This window comes from Choloepus didactylus, chromosome 20 (assembly GCF_015220235.1).
Source record: "Choloepus didactylus isolate mChoDid1 chromosome 20, mChoDid1.pri, whole genome shotgun sequence".
Taxonomy (NCBI): Eukaryota; Metazoa; Chordata; class Mammalia; order Pilosa; family Megalonychidae; genus Choloepus; species Choloepus didactylus.
The window spans coordinates 37938975-37949582 of NC_051326.1; the positions used below are offsets into that span (position 1 = coordinate 37938975).

General features: G+C 44.9%; 1 protein-coding gene across 1 annotated transcript in view; it reads left to right on the forward strand.

Annotated features, from left to right (window-relative positions):
* The window catches only part of XKR5 (XK related 5), a 28390-nt gene extending 21037 nt beyond the window's left edge, over positions 1 to 7353 (forward strand). The window contains exons 6-7 of the mRNA XM_037812982.1: positions 1751 to 1862; positions 5471 to 7353. Coding sequence (XP_037668910.1) covers positions 1751 to 1862; positions 5471 to 6624 — 1266 coding nt within the window. The 3' untranslated portion in view covers positions 6625 to 7353. The remainder of the gene's footprint in view (positions 1 to 1750; positions 1863 to 5470) is intronic.
* Positions 7354 to 10608: the final 3255 nt, after the last annotated feature.

Consider the following 10608-nt stretch of genomic DNA (forward strand, 5'->3'; position numbering starts at 1 on the left):
CAAGTTTGCCTAATGGAAAGGAGACATTCAGGGAAAGCTGCAGAAGCAAAATAAAGACTCTGGAGCATCTGAGAATTCACAGGAAATTAAGTGTGGGTGGAGGGTAAGTGTAGGGGTGGTATATGGTAAGTGTAGGGGTCATATATTGGAATATGACCCTGGAAAGGAAAACGGAGGCTAAATTGTAAACATAAGGTAGGAACACGATTCTGAAGTTAAGATACGGTTAGTTTGAGGTTTATTAGGCAGGGGTGACAAGCTCCGATCCACAGTAAAAAGCAGAGCACTCCAGCGCTGGAATGGAGGAGAGACTGCAGACAGAAAATGAAGGCAGAGGATGTAGCTAGGAGCCCAGAGAGCAGAAATAGGGTCAGAACTAGGAAAACAGTGGCAAGGATAGGGAAGAGGCAATGCGTCTGAGATAAACTTAAGAATTTGAGTCAACAGGACCAGACAGCTGATTGGATGTGGTTGAATAAGAAGTGGGAAGAGAACAGCTCCCAAGTTTTCTGGACTGGGCTGATGGGCAGTGCCATTTAGTACCGAAATAATGCCTGTTTAACCTTTTAAATACAGCTACCCAGAGCGCAAAGGAGAGAGTGGACATTGTTAGGAATGTAAAGCAGGTCCAAACAGACTGTTTAATTCTCTCCTTATTTGAATTTTCTCGACTTAAATTGAAGTCAATAAATTATTAGGCAAAACTTCTAAAGACTTTAGTATAACACAATTTAGTTTAGTTTTTATGTTCCATACACAGAAATGAAATATATCATCTTTGAATTATGTCATTTGTTTATTTATTTTAACAAAGATATATCTTTTTATATTTAAAACTTGGAAATTCAAAGTTAAATTGGACCATCTTGGACCTCAGAGATTCAGTATTGTCAGCACGATCTGATCCCTTTGCTGCCACCTGGTGGTAACAAACCAAATTTACCTTTCAAGAGGCAAGTCATGGGGAAAAATTCTCAAATTGCTAAGAAATTTTGTGTCTCTGGCTTACTGGAATTCAGTGGCACAATGAACTCTTCATATATCAATTATCCTGTTATAAAAATAATACCTGCTTGTAGTTAAAATAACATGAGAATAGAGAACTGTATAAAGTAAAAATGATGGTAGCACAACATTGCAGACATAATGAACAGCACTGAATTATATATTTGAATGTGGTTAAAAGGGGAAATTCTAGGTTGTTTAGATATACTAGAAAAAAAATAAAAATAAGAAAATCTACGGAACTGCACAACACAAACAATGAACCCTAAGTTAAACCATGGGCAAAAGTAATCATCAGTTGTAACCAATGTCCCACACCAATGTGAGTATGAATGCTAGGCTGGTATGTGGGAATCCTGTATGTTATGCATGTTTTGTAAACCCACAACTTCTCTAGTAATAATTAAAAAAAAAAAAAGTCTCCTCTCTCAGCCCAATCTGACTCACGATTTGGGCTGCACCCTTATGTTTCTTATGCAATGATAATTCTGCAGACCTTTTAGTGACCCACAGTGAGAACAGGGAGAATCTCCTTTAGCCAGAGAAGCTTTTGTACAGACCATAACCCTCTTTCCATGAGGACCTGGCAGCAAGCAGAGCCCTGGGGGGGGGGGGGGGGGGAGGGGGGGGCGAGGCTGGGGCCTCCAGGACTGCAAGTTTCTGCCACAAGCTTTGCAGGATGAGTTGCCTTCCCATGTCTGGGTGCACCCAATATGGTGTGACAAGTCTCCCTTTGGTTCCATAGATAATGCTGCTGAAGAACATCGTCCTTTTGCTGCTGGCCACTGATTTTCTCCAGGGGGCATCGTGGAGCAGCCTGTGGAAGATAGCAGGGGTCATGTCTGGATTTCTGATTGGTAAGACCCACTGTTACCTCCTTATCCTCCTTCCTCCTCCCGCCAACTTGGTTTTCTGCAGTGAACTCCAGGGTTTGGCAACTGTGCACTCAGATACGGTTAAAGGGACACCAAGGGGTGGAGCTCACTGCACCAGGGGCCGCAAGGCAGCCAGACCAGGGAATGAGAAACTGAACTGTTTGACGGTGCTGATGCTTTGTGTGAGGGCTCCCTCCCTGCTGTTCCTGCAGGGGATGAAGATGTGACTTCCCTGCCTTTCCCAGCTCAGCATTACTGCACCAGGGGCAGCACAGGAGAGCGCTCCTACCATCCTGCTGACACTGAGTGCTATACATAAGTTATTGTAGTTATTCCTCCTAAGAACCCCAGGAGAGGGATACTGTATCATTCCCACCCCCAGAAATGAGGAAAGTGAGGCACAGAGGAGGTTAAGTGGCTACCCCAAAGTCAGTTGGTTTTTAGGTGGTAGAGCTGGGATTCAGTCCTAGCTCTGATACCACCTTCTAGCACAATGCCTGGCAGTTCTGCATATTCGGTTATGTTTTATGAATGAATGACTCCAAAGTCTCCATTATGCACACTGTGTTAACCTTGGTTACTAAATAAATGTGCGCTTATGAGAGAATCCCTCAGGATAGTTTCTTCTACACTTGAAAATTAAAAACAAAAAGTAATTTCTGATGTCCGCCTACTGTTCCCCCACAACAGCACCTGCTGCCTCAGATTTCATGCAGCTCATTCTGCAGGTTGTGGCAGAAATCTCCTAGTCCAGCCAGCTGATTACCTCATGCAGGTCCTAGTCTTTGTGAAACATGATCCAGTGCAGCGTTCTGTCCGGTTGTTTGCAAAACTCACCCCAAAGCCATTTCTCTGGCCACCTGCAGGCCAAAGGAGACTCGTATAAGTGGCAGAAGACCACACAGACAACTTGGACAGCCCAAACCTGGCCCTCGGAGAAGTGAGACATTCACAAGCATCAGTGAAGTCGTGTCGTGTTAGAGCTCACGACAGCTGGAGGATGGACTGGCCCAAGTGAGGAGCATTTAACAGGAAAAAGTAAATGACCTTGAGCTGCAAAGTGGTTTGAGATAAAGGGACTTTTCATGGGACATATCAGATGCATTAATTGCTATCTTTTAATAAATGTTTAGAGCCACAAACCACCCAAGGTGTTGAGCTCATTTCATTAGATGAATGTAAGTCATGTCTCATTAGAAGTTTGAGTCACTAAGTTGGCCCCTCCCCCCCTTTTTTAATTAAACATTTTATTTGGCGATAATTGTAGTTTTAATAAATAATACAGAGAAATCCCTTACCCTGATTCCCCCAGTGGTAACATCTTGCCAAACTATAGTACAATATCAAAACCAAGATCTTGACATTGATACAGCCAGGACAGAGCATTTCCATCACTACAAAGACCCCCCCAGGCTACACTTTCATAACCACACCTACCTCTCTCTGCCCACACCTCTCCTTGACCCCCTGGCAACCACTAATCTGTCCTCCATTTCTATAATTTTGTCATTTCAAGAATCTTACAGAATGGAATCATACAGTATGTACCAATTAGAGACTGGCTTTGTTCACTCGGCATGAGTCTCTGGAGATTCAGCCAGGAGGTTGTGTATCATTAGTTTGTTCCCTTTTATTGCTGAGAAATATGCCACAGTATGGATGCACAAGATGTTTGTTGAACCATTCAACTGGCGAAGGACATCTGGGACGTCATCTTTAAAATAATTTAAATAGTAGGTCATTGATTTCTAAGTTAGCTTGTGTACAGAGAAAGGATATAGAGAAAGCTGAAACATCATGTTGTCCACGGTGTGACCTGGCCTTGCTGAGACCATGCTGACACATATTTCACATGGGTCTGGGGGTCCTTGGGATAATTCGAGGAGTCGTTCCAGTAGGGGGACAGTAGCTTAGTTACGCTGGGGATGAGTGGGCTTTGTTAGCAGAGAAGCCTAAGCACTGGTTTTGACTTCCTGGTTCATGGATGTATAACTGAGTTCTGTGAGTGGGGTCTGATGTAAAAAGGCCTTCCCCTTATGACTTTACCTATTTTAACACTCTGATTCGAAACCAAATGTTGAAACCCCAGTCCTAGAAAGCATCTCACTCTTGGGAGCTGCTACATGGATTTCCAAGGTAGTTTTACTCCAATGAGAATGTAATGACAGGGAGTCGGAGGCTGGTGGGTCAGCATCTGGGTGCTCAGATGGCCAAAGGAGAAGCAGACAGAGCCAGAGCTGCTGTTCTTAGCCCTCTTTTACAGAGCTGCCTGCACCCCCAGCTCCCAAGTGGCCCTCGTGGAAATCCTCATTTGGAAGATGGTACATTCATTGCACTCAGAAAAGCCCAGGCTCTACAGGCAAGCAACCCTGGCTCTCCTCTTGGATCTTTCACTTTTGTCCTTACCCTTGGCAAACATTTATTGAGTACCTGCACCATGCCAGCCTGGGGCATCACAAGGACCCTGACAAACGAGATGGCCTTGTGGAAAATATATGTTCATTGAGTAAATGTACTTAGGACTTGCGTGATTGTGGACAGCTTAGTAAATCTTTCTTGGCCTTAGATCGCTCATTTTAAAAGGAAGGGTGATAATATCTACTTCACAGGGTGATTGTGAGAACTCAACATTCAAAACAACATGTAGAATGTGTTTGAGCAGTGCCTGCCACAGAGTAAATAATGAACCGTAGTAATTTTGTCAACATTTCCCCAGGTCCAGCCCTGCCGCCAACTAGCTGTGTGACCTCAACCTGTTTGTTACCACCCCAGCCCTCATTCCCCAGTGATACACCGAGGGTCCAATGAGATCAACTTTTAGGGTCCCCCTAACTCATGAATGCTGTGATTTCCCAGCCACCTCCAATTGTTTTCCCTGGTGCTTATTTCATGTTTCATGATGTTTATAATGAGCACCCTGAAACAAGGCCCTCCATCCAGTACAACAGGAAACTGGAAATAACGTGGGAGGATTCCTGGAATGCTCTGTTAAAGAAATTATTGCAGTAGTCAACACTTCTGATCAAAATAAATTAAACTGACAACAATGTGATTAAGATGTTTATGTACAAAGGAAGTGTTGTTGTTGGTCATGGAAATTCCTTGATATGGGGTTTTTGATGAGCATGTTTAACCTCTGTTTAGGTCTTATTTGTTTTTGAGACTATTTCCTACACCCCCCTCTGGAATCCATCAGCCAGTGTGTGGATAGTTGAATTTTGAGCACTTGATCCAGTTATTTGAAAGGACAGCTAATATTCCTAGCAGACATCTCATGCACACACACACATGCACACATGCTCTCATACTCATCTAGAGTACTCTCCTGGAGCCACCCTCAGGAAGAGTTCATAGAATCAGTAGGATGTAAAGTTTATTAATTTTTTAAGTTTAGAAACATTTGCAGCTTATAGAGCGAATTTAAATTCCCCCAAAATACCCAGTCCTGAGGCTCCAACAAGAGTTCTATTTTGGATTCCAAATTATATTACTCAACTTGAATGAAAAGCGCTCAAACCTGGAATTCTGCAAACCACAGGGAAGCTACAGGAATTCAGAGAACATAACCTTGTGCTCTTTTTCTTTTTCAGGCAGCGTCTCACTGGTAATTTATTACAGCCTGCTACATCCAAAGTCTACAGACATCTGGCAGGGCTTCATAAGGAAGTCCTGTGACATCGCAGGTGGTGATAAGACAGAGAAAGAATCTTCTCTCCAGGCTGTGGTTCCAGCTGGGGAGAAGTCGGAGAGCCCAGGCTTGTGCCAAGGGGAAGATTATGAGTTAACGTGTCTGCAGAAGTCCCCTAGTCCAGAGGTGGGGCTGGGAAGCCAGAGTACCCCAGACAACCCATGCCTGGGGCACCACCACTGGCTGTTGGTGAAACTTGCCTTGAAAACTGAAAATGTGTCTAAGATCAACGCAGCCTTTGGAGACGACGATACTGGCTGTTTTTGTCCCTCTGCTTGGGGCTCGAGTGAACACTACAGCCAGCAGATAAAGCCCTTATTTTCCCAGCAAGAGCTCCCATCCTCACCCCATGACCCCCTCACCTTAGAGAAAGGATCAGAGGTTGAAGGCATCCCTAAAGCAGATGCCAACCCTTTGGAAACTTCAAGTTATGTCTCCTTTGCCAGCCATCATCCCCACAGCACACCCACCCCCAAACTATCAGCCTCCCAGGGGGGGTGCAGCATGAAGGGAGACGCTCTCATTTTGCCATGTGGTGCCACAGCCTCTGGGGTGCAGGGAAGGGGTGTGAGTGGGCAACCGAGAGGAGGGGAAGGAAGGGGGAGTTCCACGCTCTACTTCAGTGCCACCACGGAAAGGGCTGAGTCCTCACACCAGGAAGGCAAGGCGTCTCCGCAGACGTCCCACTCTGGGAGGAGCTGGGGAGAGAGCAGCCCTGCCCCGACTGCCTCCCCTCAGCCGGTCATTAAACCCTTTCCGGTCACCATGGCGAATATAAGCCCGATCCTGGGCACAGGCACAGGCACAGGCAAAAGCTTTTGCCCCAGTACAGGCTTTTGTGGAAGAGCCCTGGGGAGCACGGAGTGTGAGGGGCCACAGCAAACCTCAAGGGACCTAGGCCATCAGGCCACTGTTGGCCTGTGGATGCCCATGCCCAGGACTGGGCTGAGGTCCGTCTGTGAGCCCTGCCTCACGTCTACCCCCAAGTCTGAGTCCATCCGCAGGGACTGCTGCTGGAGGGAAAGGCCGAAGCAGGAGACGAGTTTTTTCATTTGATCGCAGTCGTGGGAGAATAAGACTGTTCATCAGTGTGTCATGATAAGAGAACTGGTCTGGGATTTAGGAAATTCCCACTTCCGACATTTGTGTCATTGGACAAGTCACACTGGCTCTGGGCCTCCATCTGCCCAGCTGGAAAATGAAGGAACAGGATTAGATAATTTCAAAGATCCCCATGAACACTATAGTGCACACAGACGTGATACATTCTCGCTAATGCAGCGTGCAGGGAGAAGAAAAGACCTCCAGCTTGAAAGTGCCTGCTTTCTTTTATAAGACTATATCATCCTTGTTTAGCTTTTTGCTGGGGCTTCTAGGAAACAACAAAGATAAATCAAGAGTCCTGTTTTATTCTAGGTTCTTTTTACAGTGAACTTGCCTTGACACTAAGTGGTTATTGATCTCTCTTTAAAAAATGTATTCTAACTGTATTATTGTATGTAATCCTGCAGTAAGACAATGCAAAACTTCCTGGAAGTAGATGAGAAATGTATGCTTATAGTCATCAACATAAATGAAAACACGAATGTCATCATCCTGAGATACCCTCATCACTGACTCTGCCCTCCATCCCCCAGGCCGCCAGCAGTTTCCTGTGAGGCACTTTCTCTACCACGGACTTTGTGGACTCCATTTTCTTTATCTCTAAACTTTGCTCCCTCTCATTTATATGTGAGACATCATGTGTGATTATGCTCATCCTACAAGAAGAGAAGTAATAAATGTTCACTTCCCCTTGTGCTCTGTTTCTTTCAAACTCTTCCCCTTAAAGGAAATCCTTTGTGCACAGGTATTTCCATCATTTCCTAAAGCCTACCTTTGTAGCTGGTTAAAGAGGTCCAATCATAAACTGTCAAAGAGAACAGCAGTGAATATACAGAAGGCTGGTGCTGTTCGGTGGTGGTAGTTTTTACCCTCTCCGAACGCCTCCGAAGGGACAATATTAAAGCCCTAAAGAGGAAGTGCAGAATAACTTAGCTTAGCACATGCTAAGAGCAGGTGCAAATACTGTCTGCTATAAGCTCTCAGACCATCAGTGTCCCCAGTTCACAGCCATAGACTCCAGTCAGAGCAGTTGGGTGGCTGAGTACTTTTGGTACAACAGGGTAATTTAAAGCAAAGAGAGTTTAACGGAACAGAAAATTACTTTTGCAGCAGTACTACAGTAAATCAGTTCCTCCTTCCCCTGCCCCCTCTCCCCCACACCCCGAGGCCCTCTGCCCCAGGCTGGGCATCATGGCACATCTCGATGATTCTGTGCCCTCTGGTGATCTCTTCCTAAACTTGAATTGGGGGGTCCCTTGAAGGCTAAATTAGAGGTTGCAAGTCCTGACTTTGAGCTCTGTAACTCCAGTACCCTGTACAGTGCCTAACACAAAGTAGGTTCTGGGAAATTACATGGTGAATTAATTAATTGATCAGTGACTGCTTTAGTCATTAATCGTGGCTTTAGGGCATTGGGGTGGTTTGAAGCTGTATGAACCCCAGAAAAACATGTTCTTAAATCTAATCCATTCCTATGTGTGTGAACCCATTGTAAGACTTTTTGATGAGGTCACTTCAGTTAAGGTGTGGCCCACCTCATTCAGGATGGGTCTTAATCCTATTACTGGAGTCCTTTATATGCGGAGCGAAATTCAGACAGAGAAAACCACAGAGGAAGCAGTCAGAAGCTGAGCATCAGTGGAACCGGAAGAAGGGAGAGACCAGGAGACGCGCCATGTGCCTTCCCATGTGACAAGTAAGAACCAAGGATTGCTGGAAGCCAACCTCAGAATACCACCGTCTTTGGGAAGAAAGCATCACCTTGATGGCTCCTTGACTTGGACTTCCTTTAGCCTCAAAACCATAAGCAAATAAATTCCCATTGTCTACGCCAACCCATTGCATAGTATTTGCTTGAGCAGCCTAGGAAACCAAAACAGGCATATCCTGTTAAAAAGGCATTTGTGACATAGGGGAAATAAGGGCAGGATGTAGGGAACTTGCTCATTCTTGTCAAGTTTCGTGGCTCTTGAATAGGTTAGAAAGCTACAAATCCTCTCCATTCATTCCTTTAAGAAATATTTATTGGGTCTATAGCAGACACTAAGTGCTCAGAAATCAAGGCACGTACTTGCTGCCAAGGGAGCTCACAGACCAGCGTGGGCCTCTTCCATGGCTCTCTTGATGTCAGGAGTCTAGGAAGTATATCCTGTCCCTGTCTAGTGAAAAGGATCAGGAAAAATAAGTGTATTAATTAGAGAAGACTAGTAAGTGGACATTTAAATCACAACCATGCTTACAGAGTATCTACTGAGTGCTAGGACTTCAAAGCTACATACTTTGAGGAAATTAGTATGTCCCCTGGCACCCCACATGGGAGCTATCATAGCCTCCTGAGACTTGGCTGCAGGAACTTGCAGTTTTGCTTTAACAGGAAGGACTTGATTGCTGTCTTCAGGGACCTGAAGAGCTGGCCTGTGGAAGGATTTGATTTTCTTCTTGCATAATTTACTGTGAGCCACAAAGAAACACATTGGGACTCAAGATAAGGTCTTTAAGATAGAGTTATCCCAAGGTAGACAAGATCGTCTCAAGGGTCAGGAGTTACACTTTGCTGGAGATATTCAAATAAACCCTGAGCAGGCACTTAACAAAAAAGACAATGATAGATATCCAAGGATTAGAAACTTCAACTCAAATGACATCTAAGGCCCTAGGGGTCAAAGGGCTGTGCACAAGCAGGGAGTGGGGGCAACGGGTGAGGGACTTTAATGTCTGCTTTGGGAAATCATTCCTTGAGGGAAACAAGAGAACTAGAGAATCAGACCCTGTGCACTGGAAGAGACCTGAAGAGGATCCAGTCCATCTCCCTGCCCTCATTGGGCCCTCAGAATCTCAGGCCTCTGCCTCATGGAGGGAGGACATGGAGAGCAGTGTTAGCAACTCCAGTGGCTGCCCAAGACAGAAGAAGGGCCTTCTCCGGGCCAGGACCTCTGATCTAACCCCTCCAGGTCAGATTGATTAGTGACTGAAGGCTCATTTACTGCCTTGAAGAAATCATTTTTGGACAAAGAGTTCTACATTGCTACTACTCATTTTAATCTCTGTGGTCAAGACCCATGAAGCACAAAGAGGACATGTGGAGACAGAATATCCAATAGCCTGCAGCCAGAGAGCACAGGAGCATAGCAGTGGTTGAACAAGTTGTGTTGATGACTCAATGCAGTGAGGGAAGATGTGCATTGTGGGGAACTGGGGGGCGGCTCACTAAGAAGATGTTAGAAGGAACGTGTTACAGGATTTGGGCTTTGGTTGAGTAATTTGGGGAAGGGTCTAAGAAAATAGGGGCTCCTTCTGGGTTGGGTGCAATTCTATGATTGGATATCACAATCAATAGTCCAATCGTAGACTGGAGGGAGGATAAAGATATAACGGGTCAAGAAGCCGCATTCATTCATTTAATAAGAAACAGAGATTTTTGGTTATTTTGTGGGCTGCACAGTGACCTTGTTTTTGTCTTGCTTTATCATGATCTTGGAGTGACCTGAACTGATGCTGATGTTCTGTGAGATTGTTTGTGTATAACAGGAGAACAACATGGCCTAGCTGTGAGCATCAGACCAGTTCCCAGATATCTGGGCTGCCGTCTTCTTTCTCAGAATATTAGTAGTGACTTAGTAGCTGTTTGTTAGCGTAAATATTATATATTGAATCACAACCAACTACACTGAAATAAGAGTTTTTCTAGGGTACCACTAATAGTTCAATCTCTTATATTAGAGTTTATATTTAGTTGGTTTTGTGGGTTGTAATTAGGATCTATGGTAAGGTGGCTTAATTTGTCTACAATGTCAGGGCAATATAAGAAGAGGGCTTGGCCCAACTAACAAATGCTGAAAATAAAATAGTGGCAGACCTGTCTCTGTGTATTCCTCATCAGTTACATAGGGAGTCCAGCAGTGCCTTGATTCTGCTTAGCAGTTTCCGGTTTATAAG